General features: G+C 37.2%; 1 protein-coding gene and 2 long non-coding RNA genes across 3 annotated transcripts; 1 reads left to right on the top strand and 2 right to left on the bottom strand.

Annotated features, from left to right (window-relative positions):
• Positions 1-543: 543 nt before the first annotated feature.
• LOC109221064 (fatty acid amide hydrolase-like) lies at positions 544-7,028 on the bottom strand. Its single transcript, XM_019385520.1, has 7 exons — positions 6,234-7,028; positions 6,003-6,106; positions 5,204-5,272; positions 2,746-2,810; positions 2,218-2,279; positions 915-1,010; positions 544-812 (listed from the first exon to the last, which is right to left on the bottom strand). Exons 1-7 carry the CDS (start codon positions 6,297-6,299, stop codon positions 702-704), a joined length of 573 nt encoding a protein of 190 aa, XP_019241065.1. The 5' UTR covers positions 6,300-7,028; the 3' UTR covers positions 544-701.
• A 1,027-nt stretch (positions 7,029-8,055) lies between these two features.
• Positions 8,056-8,925, top strand: LOC109221062. Its single transcript, XR_002067195.1, has 2 exons — positions 8,056-8,370; positions 8,478-8,925. It is a non-coding gene; the product is annotated as an uncharacterized LOC109221062 (long non-coding RNA).
• Positions 8,926-11,314: 2,389 nt separating this feature from the next.
• Positions 11,315-11,641, bottom strand: LOC109221063. The gene is made up of 2 exons (XR_002067196.1): positions 11,496-11,641; positions 11,315-11,348 (listed from the first exon to the last, which is right to left on the bottom strand). It is a non-coding gene; the product is annotated as an uncharacterized LOC109221063 (long non-coding RNA).
• Positions 11,642-16,326: the final 4,685 nt, after the last annotated feature.

Genomic DNA, 16,326 nt, shown 5'->3' with positions numbered 1-16,326 from the left:
GGGGGGTGGTGGAGGCCATTGGGCAGTGGGGTGGTGGAGGCCGCTGGCATTCTTCTTTTTGTTTTTCTCATCATCCTAGGCTTCTTGAAGGATAAGGAGGAAGAAGGACCCTACCGGGACCAAAGAAGAAGAAAACCAGCATATTGATACATAGAATCGAAATAATTATAGAAATCAGGGATTTGCAATAAATGTTCTTTTAGTAAATCTATTTTGCCCCTAGATTAAACCTTATCACATAGTATTTGCCCTTATGTTTCTGTAAATCAAAGCTATTTTGGTGCTCTTTTTTGGAAAATGAATGTGGTCCCTGTAAGATATGTGTGTTACTTTTTCACAACTCCCTTTGCCTCTATTGTAATCTCTTTACCTGATCTATTATCTTCATGCATTTTTGTAATTTGGAGACAAATAATCAAATAAAATAGAATACAACCAAATATTGCATTAAACTATGAATGAAGCAGTTTCAGTGTACAAACTTCAAGGATGTAGAAAATTACAGAAAGGTTGCTGGTACTAAATGCATGAATCAAAGGCATATATCACCAAAATCCACTAGATATAATTATTGAAAAAGCAACCACATTTCTATATCTAGGAGTATTGTTCTTCAGCACTTACTTGATTCGTTCTCTATGTAAGTTCATTTGTGATGAAATCTTTTTCTTACCCTAAGGCTAGGCTTAAGCTTATTCCTGTCAGTTCCTTCGCTCTCTTTCAATTGTGTCTTGTAAAACATTTATTCTCACTTTCCCTTTCAAGATGTCATAGTACTCCACTGGCTTCTTCCTATACTCTGCAGAGATTTCCTGAAAGCACAAGTCAAAATCTCCTGTCAATACTCAATTGTAACTTTTTAGCAGTTAGTTGGTTGGGGTGGGTGGTGTTATGGTATAGATGGAGGAGATTACCTCTATCATACTAGCTAAATGCAAGATTGTAGCTTCACACCACGGACGGCCAATAAGCTGCAAGCCTATTGGAAGTCCTTGCTTATCATAGCCAATCTAAGAATATGAAAAAACAGAAGAGAAAGAAAGGTAAATTGGAACACATGTTGACTGACAATTGACATCCACATCTTGTAGAATAATTATGATCCTACATTGTTAGCCATCAAGAGACATCTTAATGTTAAAGGAAACAGACGTTATGCAAATACAGATGGAGAAGTTTTGAAAAGAGATAGAGTTCAGTCGTCTATTTTTCTGCTGCATGTCAAAATTAAATGGAATCCCTTTGACAGTAAACTAGCATGTAGAAAGCACCAATACATCTATTTTGATATTTTCACTAAGCCCTGGTTTTCTTGTAGCTACGCACTTCATGTTCCTACAAAAACCCGATTCATAAATCCTCTACCACATATATAGAAACTTTAAGGACATCCAAAAGAATAGTGTGATCTGGGAGTCATAATACTTTTATCTTATTTCATAGTCAATCCATGAGCGGCCTATCATGTCCTTCCTCTATCTAAAGCAAATTAGCTGCTACTAAACGAAGAATGGTATACTGAAATTTCAAAGGCTAAAAGGAGATCAAGCTAGCAATAGGAAATGGAATCAGAACAAAGTAGAGACTCGACATGCTACAGGAGAGAAAATAGTTAATGATGTGGCTTTCAAGAGGATGTGGAAGTGGCACAACAGAAAGTGTCTGACTGAGAAGTTCCATCCATACTGAACTACAGAAAAACCTAGCAAAGCTATTTTTGTAATAAATTGATCTCGGAATACAGAGGCCACATATAAATGGATGCTCCAAGTTTTACCTATTTCCCCACAAAAAAGAAAAATGAAGAATCCAAAAAGCTCTTTTTAATAGTCAATCAAAACGAGGAATATCTTTTTCTGATTTTGTAAAAACATCTCTTCACATCTTCAGTTTTTTTCAGACAAACATTTTCTGGTCTGGTTAATGTGAATAAAGAGAAGAATAAAATTTCCACTTACACGACCGGTTTCAACATAATTAGTGAGGATTTGCTGAGGGAAATCAAAATCGGCACTTATTCCTTCCTAGAATCCCATATTCAACGATTTCTTGGCGCAATATCTTATATATATGATAGATCTATTGTAATATTATTAGGTTGAAATGCTTAGAAACTTGTTTGCATATCATCAACATGCAGGTCCTTCCATTCCAAATCCTTTTCTGAGATTTACTCTCAGTGGACTGCCTAACAGGAAAAAGATGAACATCACTTACAGGGACAGAAATTGCTGGAAGCCCGAGAACGTTTGCTGTTATAGCAAATTGCATTAGGCTTGCTGAAAAGAATAGCAAAGAGTAAGTATTAAGTAGTCTAAAATAAAGTTACATCATCAGGAAGTGCTCATCGTAACAAAAAGAAATGTAGTAGTATTGAGAATATTGTGCGAGATAGAACGCTTCAGGACTTCCAATATCGAAGTACAATACCTGTCTTCAACGCATGCAAAAATCAAATTTTGGGTTATAACCCATCGAATAGCCCAAAATTGACCCGCCCAACTTTGACCCAAGCAAACTTTGGAGGGGTTATGACCCAACTCGTTTATTAGTTCAACCCGTTTTGACCTTCCCAAATATAGGCCAACCGGCCTATTTGACACCCTAGATGCAATCCGTAGAAACATCCAGGCTTAAAAGAATCTTTTTGCCGCTAAACCACAAAATTGGTATTTGTGTCCCCAAGCTCTGCCAGAGTATCTCAGGAACTATTAACCACAAAGTAATAAAATGATGTTAACCTACCTACAACTTGCAAATTTGTCTCTCCAACTGCAGGAGCACTTTCTGGAAGTTCTGGAGCTGTCATTCTGGAAGAATAAAAATAGAAGTTATGAAATCAAGTGTGTAGTCCAGAATCAGATTAACATAATGACAATTTACACACAGTATTGGTCCAGCTGCTTCAGTTGAAAAAAAAAAAAATAGATGTAATTTACTGGGGACCAAATTCAAAAATATTATGTTCTATGATAGAAAAGCCTTTTTTCAGAAGCTTCAGAGTTGCATACTAATGCTTCTAAGTCTAACATCTATAATGCAAACATGAAGCAACAAGAAGTGAATGATTTCTGTGAAATGACTGGCTACAATAGAGGTGTCTTGCCTTTTAGATATTTAGGGGTGCCAATTTCAGCAAAGAAAATATCGGCTGTGGATTGTGAAATGCTGGTGGATAAGATGTGTGCTAGAATAAGAGTTGGGGTACTAGGAACCTATCCTATGCAGGGAGGGTTCTATTAATTAACTCAGTACTAATGCATATCCATACCTATTGGTCCTCTATCTTTATACTCCCTAAGAAGATTCTAAAGAGCATTACAGCTATCTGTAGGAATTTTTTATGGGATGGTAAAGTGAATACGAATAGAGTTCCTTTAGTAGCTTGGGATCTTATCTATAGGCCTAAAATAGAAGGGGGACTTGGGATCATTGAATGTGAGGTGTGGAACCAAGCAGCCATTGCTAAATTTCTTTGGAACATAGCAAAGAAAGCAGACAATCTATGGGTAAAATGGGTGAATCACATATATTTGAAAGAGAAGGACTGGTGGGAGTACCAACCCCCAAACGACTGCTGTTGGTACTGGAGAAAGATCTGCTCCATTAGAGACCAATTTGCTGCAGGATATACACAACAGGGGTGGCTAGTAGCAAATGGAAAGTACACAACGAATAGTGGATACAAATGGAAACAAGGAAGAAGAGACAACTGGGGCAATGGTAGATGGGTGTGGGACAGGAATAACATCCCAAAGCATAGCTTCATTTGTTGGTTAGCTATGCATAGAAGGCTCCTAACGAGATAGACGCTGGCAAAGTTGGGGATATGTCAAGAAGACCATTGTGTCATATGTGGGGAGGAAGCTGAAACAATAGATCACCTTTTCTTTGAGTGTAAATATTCCAGGAGCTGTCTAAATGGCATATTAGAATGGTTGAATATAAGACTGCAGCAACACAGAATAGGAGGCATCTGGAGAAGAATGACAAGGAACATAAGGGGCAAAGCGTGCAGATCAGCTGTAAGTACAGCCTTGGCAGCGACAATCTATCATATATGAAAAGTCAGGAATGATGCTTTGTGGAATCAAAAAGTGCTCAGACCTCAAAAGATAGTAAGCACTATTAAAGAAGAATGCAGGATGAAGATACATGCAATCATGGAACATAGGACTACATCGAGAACACAGAAGCTGTGGATAAAGAAGTTAATGTAATTTGCTTAATGAATATATAGGAAAGATATATAAACACAGGTTAAAAGATAGAATAGGAAGGGGAAGTAATGGGAAGGAATTTCTGTAAATTAATTCTTGTAAATTTCTGTGCTGGTGATTAATAAAGATTTCTCATTTCACCAAAAAAAATGATAGAAAAGCCTCAGTATGTGCCATATGAACATATACATATCGATTTGATCTGGAAACTCCACGGGTGAGGATAGTCAATGGAAATCCTCTGTAGATCATAACATCAGACAAATGTCATTCTGATCATCAAGCTAAAATATATGGTACAAGCTTGTGACTCCTCCCAAAAGGCTAAAATATGGGGTACAACTATAAGGACACGAGTATCCTAATCTCCAGTACTCTTATTGGATCATTCATTGATTAGACACTTTCCACGTGAAGTGAAAGGAAACATATAACTCCTATTTTGCACCAATCATCTATAATTTTTGTCTGTCATTGAGTACAATCTTATGTCAATAGCAAGACAAATCTCTTTTTTTGTGACATAACAACTATTTCTGAAACCAACTTCCTGAAACTTCCATCAACTAGAAGAATGAGTAAAACAGTTGCCAGCATTATCATGTAACTCAAAGGCCGGTTTTATCTTTTAGTTCAACCTTCCAAATCATTGAAAACAAACACAAGTTTCACTCTAAAGAGAGCTTTGATACCATGTGAGATATGTGAGATTGGGAGAATGCATAAGTACTATGTCTTACACTTAGAAGCTTTTACATACACGCTATAAATTACGAATTGTTATTTCCATATTGCGCATTATTAATTTATTATAAGCATTTACATATACTTACACATATGACAAATCTAACAGAGATCAACCAACAACTAGCACAATACTTGCAATGGATAGTAGCTACTTATGCAACAATTTTATTTAACAGGATATGAAAGAAGTGTATTTAAAGATATAAGGGCCCATAAAGTGCAAAAACTTAGTTTACCCAGTGGTAGGTGTTACAATGACATCTACTTTCTTGAAAATCTCCATGTGGTAGTACATTATCCTTCGCCTGCAATAAGAGACACAAGAAAGCTGAAATAAGTTGAACAAATTTTATCATATTTCTAAATGCAATTCTGTAGCGAGTCTTGGAATCCTTTAATATTTACATAAAATCTAGTAGTACATCTGACACTTAACACGTTGCCAAACATAAGACAGAAAGAACCATTAGATGACACTTCAGAAATACAAAGTAACTATGGAGTAAACTAACAATGAAATTAAAGGCGTGAACATGCATTCTGATGTGCTCTTCTAGTAGAAGATAAATTTGTTTCCATGCACAAGCTCAGAGAATATCTTGTTCTAGTTGAAAATTTAAAATCAGGATATGAAGATGATAACTTTTAAGCTTTTACACACAATGAGCTTAAAGTGAGGTAAGCAAAACCTAAAATTAAAGCTAGGAAAGTCTATCTAGATGTAGAATCATATGTATATGCCACTGATCCACAACACAAATGCAGTTTCCACATCCCTAATTCGATATTAAAACAAACAACAACTGAACAAATTGTTTCAACATGTATTAAGTAATTCAGTAACTTATTTTTTAACTAAGGCGCTGGACAGAAACATAATCTGATGTTGCAAATGATCTGAAGAGTGCTAGATTTGTGCGAGTATCATTAGTCAATCTTACTCCTTTCGTACATAAAATGAAAAAAAGTTATATTAGTCCAAACTACAAGATTGCAAGCAGTTGTACTAATAGCTTGAATGGAAAATAGATATACCCATCCTCGCAATCAGGATTCAATAAGCATAGTGATTCAGATCCAAAACTAACAGTATGGGCTCTGCGCAGCTCACGAAGCTCCGGTATGACGATCTCTGTTGTCTTGATTGCAAAGAGTAAAGCAATAAAAATAGAATAACAAAGTTACATCCAGAAACTGAATCTTAATTTAAGCATAAGGTCTTCTGAAATAGATGACAGAGGGTAATAAAGGGTGATACGGACTTACTTTGCACCCATGCAGATGAAATAATTGGTTTAGGACATCTTCACTCCGCGTTCGCAAGTGTTCCATGTTCAGTTTCCGATTTATGTGTTTGGAAGAAGTAGTCAATATCCCCGAGGGTAAAAGTTGCCAGGGCTAGGGATTGGTCCAGGTATCCCCCACTCGCAAGCACCAATATTTGTTAGACGAAATTTTCAAAATAAAGAAACTTAGTTGTATGCAGTTATTAGAACTTAACTCAGAGTCCATGCTACAGTTCAGCTTTCAGATTTCATGGTACAGTTTTTTTTTTGATGAAGTAAGAAAGATATCATTGAAAGGAATCAAGTTGATGCAGAATAATTACAAAAGCAAAAGTAGTGTTAGCTCAAGTACAATGGTCTCTAAGCTAAGTTTAAGGAGCTAACAAAATCCAAAAAACTAACTGGGCAATTTACAGGGGTAAGAGTACACCAGCTCAGATTTCATGGTACAGTTCAGCTTTCAGATTTCAATGTTTACTTATTTAATTTCTTAAGTTATATTTATTGCATCCTTATTATAACTGTTTAGTCTAAAAAAGTCTCGTCATCCGCTTAGGGAGTGATAAACAAGACTTACTGGGTACCCTTGAAAATACTTAGCCCGTTTGAGCGTGCCACATTGTGTGGCAGGGCAGGTGACGAAACTCGTGGATAGTTTTCGGACTTCTTAGATCCAGTAGCATACTGTGTTGATTTCTTTCCAGCGGTAGTCCACTATTTCCAGACCTTCAGTTATTTAGATATTTTTGTTATCCCAGGGGAATGCCCCGAAGACATTGTTCTCAATTTTAGTCCTTAGAGGCTGATGGCTTGTTATTGGTGGGTTCAGATTTTCTGATAAAGTTTTTCTAAACTCTTTTAGTTATTTCTTTTAGATGGTATCGTTAAAAGTTATTCATAATTGGTTAGCTTAATTAACCTTATCAGCACTTACAATTAGAAAGAACAAGGCTTGCTCGGCGAGTAAAATAGGCCGAGCGCCATCACGTCCCACCCCAGTTTCGGGACGTGACACTTAGACTCTAAGAGTTAGCCTTGAAAATTTTCTAACTATTACTCAAACCAATTCCCCTTATTATTCTCTTAGTTTTATGGACTAACATCAATAACTATGCCTGAGTCCTAAACAATGTTGAGGTCGACTATATGAATCCTACTTCTTTCGTTAAGGTCAACTCATATCATAATCATACCAAGTAATACTCTCTCCATTTCAATTTGTTCGAACCTATGTGATTGGGCGCGAAGTTTAAGGAAAAAGAGGACTTTTGAGACTTGTAGTCCAAAACAATCTATAAATATTTGTGCGGCTATAATTCATCTGATTAACGGTGAAATAGGAAGTTTAAAGTTACATTTCCAAATTTAGAAAGGGGTCATTCTTTTTGGAACTGACAAAAAGGAAATACGTTCCTTCTTTTTGAAACGGAGGGAATAGTTGTAATAATAATAATAATAATAATAATAATAATAATAATAATAATAATAATAATAATAATAATAATAATAAGGCGAAATACATAAACGGCCCCTTCAAGTTGTCCTCAACGATCATTTGAACACCTCAACTGAGACAATTTTCAGCTAGACACTTCAAGTGACTGTTAAGTATATCTAGTAGACACCTCACAGTGACATGGCAAGTTACGTGTATTTTAATTGCGTTTGGGCGCGTGAGGTTTTATCAGACTTTTTCTTTTTTGTTTTAGAATTAAATTAAATTAAATTTTGAAAGTGGGTCCCACATTATTTTATTTTTTTTCACTCAAAAATGTGTCAGCAATAATATTAGACCTTTTTCACCCAAAATTTCATGTCAACCTTCCTCACCCCAACATAAGTAGCTCCACTGCCTTAAGCTACTACCGGAGCAGTGGCCGGAAGTTTGGCCGGAGCCTTCACTGGTCTATTTTTTTTTTGAAGCAGATACACTAATTTGATGCCACTTTTTGGTCTTAATGATGATACCATATAGATGGTGGACAAACTAAGCGATGAGTACTAACTGCATACCACTATATCCTGGAAACTTAAAATCTGTGAGGGGTGAAATATTTTGGTCTTTTTTTCTCCCCTTGGGTGAGTGGGCAAGCAATCTGCTTCTGATACTTTTTCAGGTTCTGTTCATTGACAAGCAATTGTCATGTAAATAATGTGTCTCCTCATCATATTTCCGTTACTGTTGCAATTACTGTCGTTCCTGATTTTTTCTGGTTTGGCCTAGGGATAAAATTGTGGACTTTCACTGGAATGTATCGGATCCATGGACTATTGTTACTGCCCCTCTCAAATTTGTGGCTATGGCTAAAGAAGATACCGTGTTTAAGGAGCAGTTGTGATGTGATGGTTTCAAGGATTTAAAAGACCAATTTTGGATTTTGTAAACCTTATGGTGGAGGTGGCGCTGGTTTTGGTTTGGAAGAAGAAGATGAAGTTGGAGGGGGAGGAGGAGAAAGGGCGCTGGAAAGAACAATTTTGGAAAGGGTTTTTTCTTCTTTAAATTCATTTTGTTTTTTTGGTTAATTTGTGTTAAGTTTTAATTACAAATTACACGTGTCGTTCATTGATTGGCTCATTTGGCAAGTGTAACTCACGCATCTGGTATGTTGCACTGGGGTGTGTATTTGATTTACTTAACAGTCACTTGAAATGTCTAGCTGGAAATGGTGTCAGTTGAGGTGTTCAAATGATCGTTGAGGACAACTTGAAGGGGCCGTTTATGTATTTCGCCTAATAATAATAATAATAATAAAAATAAACTAATTAAAAATAAAACATAGTACTAACATTAAAGTTCTCTAACAAATTTAAAGCTTATTCCTAACTAGTAAGTATCAGCTATATGGATCTTTTTCTTCTTTTTTATCTTATCTTTAGCTAAGTCTCCACTTATTCCAAGAATTTGTAGATCTTTTGAGATAACTTGCAAGGATTTGTAGGTCTCCATTGTGCCCTATCTTTAGCTAAGTGTACATGGACCACCTGATTTTTTTTTTAATGTGGGCCACATGATTATTGTTTGTATGTTATTTGTATATGCGAGATGTTACAAAGAGAAAATAAGACACCAACTTCAAAGTTACGACTAACTCAAGAGGACATAGCAAATTGTTCATCTGATCTACTGAACAAAGTAGGAAATTGTTTTCAAATGATATGAAGGCAGGCGGAAAATTTGTAAATGTCATCAGGACAATCACATAGATAAAACTGTAGATCTCCACTTGCTTGATGCCTATCGCCCTAGTATCCTTATGCATGAAGATAATCAATTCGGTCATTGTGGTCAGACTCTATTATGAATTTCTGACCACATTCTCCATAGGGCCCTCTTATCTCTTCCTTCTTCGAGCTCTGGTTATGGAAGAAGGAACCGAGAAGAAGGTATCAGCAACAACTGGTTTTATTACGGGACAGCTCATGATGTTAGGCTTAACCGTTTTAGAACCATCAATGATTGGTGAACCGGCAGATCCGTTTGCAATCCCTTTGGAAATATTACCTGAATGGTATTTCTTTCCTGTATTTCAAATATTTCGTACAGTGCCCAATAAATTATTGGGGGTTCTTTTAATAATTTCAGTACCTGCGGAATTATTAACAGCAAGGCAACTGTGACAAAGCATAATTCATACAAATTTATTAAAGTCTATTTTGTATAGAAGCAGGTTGATGAAACATAAAAGATGGAAAACTGAATTAAATGACACTTGTACCTTAAGGGAGTTGTTTTCTGACCCTGAACTTTCGGGGGCAAAAAAAGCTAAATCATCATCGTCCTCCTCAAGCTCTTCATCAGGGATTCTTTTGATTATCTCTCTTGAACCCTGATTTGAAATCACAAGACCAACAAAGCTTCATAAGAAATTAAAGCTCTTAGAAATACCTATGAACAAGTAACAGGTATTCAGACTATCATATACCAACCTGGAAAACTGATCTTATGAAAGCTTCATCTTTTTCCTCCAGCTTCCTCGCCTATCAGGGCAAGAATTAATATGGTAAACAAGACAGTCCATCAAATGTTTCACCTACTCATCAACTAATTATAAAAATGTTCTTCAACAGATCTTCATGAACCATCACGATCCGGTGAAGAGTGGCACTACTGGGGCTCCCCTATTAGTTAGTAGAGCTAAATCACATAATTGTTTTCATCACCAATCATTTAAGTGAATACTTTCTTTTAAACTCCTTCGACTCTTCAAACTTCTTACTGGACTCAACCTTCTACAGATATTTTCAGTGCTAAAAGCCTCTGTGATTCTTCACTACCGGTTAAACATCTTCAATGATAGTTTGAAATGTGTGGTTTCACCTATTTCTTTTAATTTTGGTTATCCCCTCTCTCCCAGAGTTTTAACGGGTGTCTTGAGGTTGAGATAGGCAATCACTCAACATCTAATACGAGATAGTGTTCAAGAAGTAAATAGAAGAATTTATTCTTAATTGTAAGAGCTATATGAGCATATAGAATCCAAAAAAATGGTCCAGAATCCCGATAGTAGAACATGTTGATTTGATCTGATAAACTACTATGGCTTTTCAAAGCTTTGATCACAACTAATCTCAAGCAAAAGCCACAGTATGTGTCAAAAGAAGTTCATAACATCCAGCAACTTAACTTTATGTAGGAATGAACTTGAAGTCCTCTAAATTTGTAAATCAACAGTATTGTGATAATGCTGAACACTAGTCATCAAGGACAACATTTTCACTTCTATTCAAGTGGGAAAACAATATAAAACACAGTCATACCTTTGCCTCATCTGCGCGCTGCAAAGCTTCAAGCATTGCATCTACGCTCACAGTTGCACTGGAAAAATGGAAGATCAAAGGTAAGAAACTAACAGAATAAAAATATATAAAACACGGCAATATAGTGCGGAAAAGACATAGATAAGTGTAAACCTTGATCACAAAATAATTTAGTCAAGAAAATAGTGAAGAAATAACTTCAAGACTCACCTTCATGGATTTCATCTCATCTAATGCAGCCATAATATCCATTTCTCTCTTCGAATCCAACGTTCTATTTTGTAATGATTTCATTGCATCACCCAGCATCTCTTTTTTGTTTCTCCTTCTCCATTTCCTAAGCAAAAAGAAACATAAACATGAATGCACAAGATACCGGAACCTACTAACCTAAAAATTAGAAAATTATATAAACATAGGGTTCACACTCCTTCTACTGGGGAAGAAAGTAGTGAATAGGACTTTAAGTTGAAAAAATTCTTACCTCATCTTGGCCACGCCAAGGCTCAAAATTCCTAGTTGCACCTGATTCAACAGTATAATCGAAATTTTTTGGATCTGTCTTATATGTAATCTCAGCGGAGCACTTTGTGCACTTGAAGTAGAACCTGAAGATTTGTATTCCTAAGTAGGTCTGCATAATTTGACACGTGATTATAAGTCGCATCAACATATACATACATAGATATCAATATATATACACACAGAAACATATGAATATATTAGACTGATTTCTACTACAGTGTAACTATTGAAAGAATTATCACTACCTGACCATTCCAAAAAGAAGAATTATCACTGCCTAACTTACTGCTCAAATTTCTATAAACAAAGGGGCATACTGGGTAAGGACTTCAGACTGGCTAGTTAGTATATTTAATGTCAAGCCACTCTCTCTTAAACTAAAAAATAAATTTCTTAACAAGATGCCTCTTATAGACTTATACACAACATGTTTTCATTGCAAGAAGTCAGACACTAGATGCTTTATTTTTATTGTTGGCTTGTTGCGTTTTTGTAAACAAATTTTAGATGCTTCTCTAATTGTTAATGAGACACTATCAATTTCTTTGATTTTTATTAAAATAAAGGGATAAAATAGCCACTTTCAAGAGCTTTAGGATGAAATTCCAAATTTCTTTGCAATCTTGACTTGCAAAAAGCATGTGCCAAGCACTTTTCTCCTTTCTTAATATTCAGCTGGACAAAATGGGTTTAAGGTGGGATCTGGTTGTTTATTTTCATTCTCATGTTCCGGGTCCTGATTATTGTTTTTGATAAAGTAAGTGATTTTAATAGATGGCATCAAGAAGATGCAAGATGTACATGATTTGGCATTTGAGCTTATAAAAAATATTCTGGCTCCTATACATAATTGGCTAAGCCAGAGCTAAGGAACTAATGAAATCTAAAAGTTGATCAATATTGTTGATAGGGTACAGTCTAGACCAAAAAAAATTGGCAATACACATAGCCTTTAAAGAACCTATAGGAGTTGAGTTTCCATCAAAACATCTCTTGTTTCTCTCTGTCCAAATGCACCAGAAAATACAAGCAGGGACCATTGACCAGATTTTCCTGATGGCTTTATCAACTCTCCATAAACTCCAGCTCTTATAAGACTCCTTCACTGTGTAAGGGGTGACCCATTTGAGACCAAAAAGGAAAAAAAACATGTACCGTATGTCTGAAGCCACCTCACAGTGTAGGAGCAAGTGGCAGGTACTTTCAACTTCCTTTTGACACATGTAGCATCTATTAGGTAACTGGAAGTTCCTTTTCTTCAGGTTGTCTTGTGTGAGGCATGCCTCATATAATGCTGTCCAGGTGTAACAGATAACCTTTGGTGGCAGCTTGGTTCTCCAAATAAGTTTCCAAGGCCAGTTGTCTATCATGGTATTACTATAACACATCTGTTGATATCCCACCTTGACTGTGTAGATGCCTCCACCATGATTCCCTCATTTAAGTCTATCCACTGCTTGGGGGTTAACATTGCTTTATTGTAGTCTTGCATAGAGGTCTAGCAGCTCGTTTATTTCCCAATCATGCATGTCCCTTCTAAACTTCAAGTCCCAATTGACCACTTCCCTGTATGTAGCAATAACAGCATTAGGGTCTTGGGCTATGGTGAAAGTTAGGGAATTCAACTTGAAGGGTCGAGTTTCCAAGCCATTTATCCTTTCAGAATCTGATGTATGTACCATTCCCAACTTCAAAGTGGATGTTCTGAGCAAAAGTACTCCATAATTTGCTGATGCCTTTCCATAATCCCACACCGTATGGAGCACTTGAGACTTTTGAACACCAGTGATTCAGCTCTCCATGCTTGGCTTTGATGACAACTTTCCAGAACCCAACATCCTCCATTTTGTATCTCCACAGCCACTTCTTCATCATGCTTTTATTGTGTGCTGCTAGATCTTTAATTCCCAACCCCCCTTGAGTTTTTGGATGGGTAACCTTTTTCCACTTGATCAAGTGGAATTTATGTCGTTCATTATTGTCCTCCCAAAAAAAGTTTCTTCTTAACTTATCAAGTTGCTTCAAAACCTTTGCTGGAATTGGAAATAAAGCATGTAGTAAGTTGGCATGCTATCCAATACACTGTTGATGAGTGTTAATCTGCCCCCAAATAAAAGATATTGCATCATGATGCAAGTTTCTTCTCAAACTTTTCTATGATCCCATTCCAAATTTCAGTGGATCTAAATTTTGCTCCCAAAGGTAAACCAAGATAAGTAGATGGAAATGAACCAATTTTACATCCCATACTACCAGCCAGCTCATCCAGATTTGGGACTTCATTAACAGGATAAATGGTACTCTTCGACATGTTCATGTGCAAACCTGAAATAGCTTCAAAAATGAATAAAGTTAGGTTTAGCTAGATCACTTGAGACCTCTCAGCTCCACAAAAAATTAGTGTATCATCTGCATAAAGCAGATGAGATACAACAGTTTGAGTCCCAACATTCCTCCCAATTTTGAAGGCTTCTATCCACTGTAACCGACTGGCTTTCTGCAGCATTTTACTAAGTCCTTCCATGGCCAAGATGAAGAGGAACGGTGAGATACGGTCACCACGAGCCAAAGTTGAAGTAGCAGATTGCAGCCTTCGAAGTGTTTTGCTCCTCGTTAACACTTCTCTAAGGCTCGGTATATGTCTGCAATGATCATGGGCACAATGTTGAATGCCTGCCCACCAATCCCCTCCATTAGGGTTTTGGTTACCATAACCAGCCTAGTATGAATTCTACCTTTTTTCATCGGAAATACGATTAAACCCAGGAAGCAAAACATGAAGACGAAAACCCTGCGATGGATGTGTCCCAAGGATGTGATGGCAAACTCATCAGGGTAGGTATGGTAGGATTTGCTGTGACCGTACCTTTCATATAGGTAGTCAAAAGGGATGTATGATTCCTTTAGGCATGTCAATTCCGCATTCTTCTTCAAACCCATCATTTTAAGGAAACCTCTACCTGTGCGATTCTCGGGCATTAGCAGACCCGGAGTTTCCCACACTAGACCGGCCAGTCCTCCCATCTCCTCTAGCAGAGGTGTCATCTCAATGTCCCCAAAGCGGAACACGGCCCTCTCACAATCCCAAAACAACGTAACAGCTTCTATGATCATGTTATTAGGTTGAATCTCTAGGAGGGATGGTAGATTGCCCAGATATTTTCTGACGAGGGTTTGGTCACTCGAATGTGGATCTCTCCACCAGCTTAGCAATCTTGGGTGGATGTTGGTGACCATGCCAAATCTGGGGACTTCGTGCCTCATCTTTCTGCAAGGCAAACAAGGTTAGGCTCTTACCCCCGCCAGACTCGACTTATTTAACATCAACAATTAGCATGAAGCATTTAATTCTCCAAATAAATGCACAGAACATGATGATGTTCGTTTGGGTTTTAGGGAAACCCAGTGGACTTTGGATAAGGCTATCTTAAAGGATCATTATGTGGACAACATAACTGACCCGGCTAGGTTTGACCATGATGCATGCATATTTTAATAGAGTAAGGTTTCTATGGGGTTTTAGACTGGTACCCTTGAGCGGACAACTCAAGGGGGAAGGCACGGAACTGTCGACTGCACCGCTGATCAACTAGTTTTACCGCAAATACGACTTTCCGAATTTAGGGGGTAATGATATAGGAAGAGCGCAACCACTCATTAAGCGTTGCTATAGTATTTGTTTGGCACGAGTGGAGTATGATGTTGAGCATGATTATGCAACAATTGAAAAGCATGTTGACATGTATTTTCACGTTAAGAAAGTAATAAATACAGCAGTTTTTATAATTTAAGGCAACAAGTAAAGGAAGGAAACAAGAAAGATACGGCAGTTTTGCATTTTGAAGAAGAAACTAAATGCTTAAAGAAATTAAACAAGTAATTGCACATAAAGGGGGGGGGGGGGGTACAAATTCACAAGAACAATCTGAAATGGTAAAAGCCTAAAAAGAACTCCCCAGCAGAGTCGCCATGCTGTCGCGCACCCTTTTTCTCGCGAAATCGGGTTTATGACATTTGGTTGGGACAACTCTTTCCTTTTGGGAAAAGGGGTTTTGCGATTTTGAAGAGTCGCCACCTAACGATTTTAAGGTGCGTTAGGGCACCTATGGGGTTCAACTACAACTATGTTTGGTAACCTGAGATAGGGTAAGGGCTTGAAATTATCCTAAGGGGAAGGTGTTAGGCACCCCTCAGGATCCACTAGTGTGGTTCCCGACCAGATAGTTTTTTTTTTTTTTTGTGAATTTGTGCAATTAGCAAGTAAACAAATAAGGCTCAAGTAATAGGGGATTTTGAATTTAAATACGCAAGTGTTTGAAAAATAATAAAAGCAAGGTTTTGAAGAGAGTTATAACATGCTTGTGAATGTAAAAGGAGTCCTAGGTTTGTTTGTAATATGGATCACATCAATGCAATACCCGGTATGGCACTCCTCAAAAGAGGGGATACACGTGGTATTAGCGCACCGGTCATCATATCCATATCTACCCTTCCCACCCCGTGAAGGTATTAAAGCGATGATTGGTCTCGACCTCTATTGCATGCTGTTACCCGTCCCATTCCTATCAGTCCTGGAGATATTTAGGACTACTATTCCTATAAGAGGGAGGTTTTAGGCTGACTCTTAGGTTTAAAGGTAAAAAGGCTAAGGCGACATACAAAAACACATAGGACTGCATTTAAATAGGAGACATGTAACCAATTAGAAGGCTCATGTATACCTCCGCAAATAATGCATATAAACAGCACGACTTAAACACAGGTAAGGTCTGAATTTTAAAATCCTAAAG

Source organism: Nicotiana attenuata, unplaced genomic scaffold (genome assembly GCF_001879085.1).
Source record: "Nicotiana attenuata strain UT unplaced genomic scaffold, NIATTr2, whole genome shotgun sequence".
NCBI classification, from domain to species: Eukaryota; Viridiplantae; Streptophyta; class Magnoliopsida; order Solanales; family Solanaceae; genus Nicotiana; species Nicotiana attenuata.
This window is presented reverse-complemented; position numbering and strand designations above follow the sequence as displayed.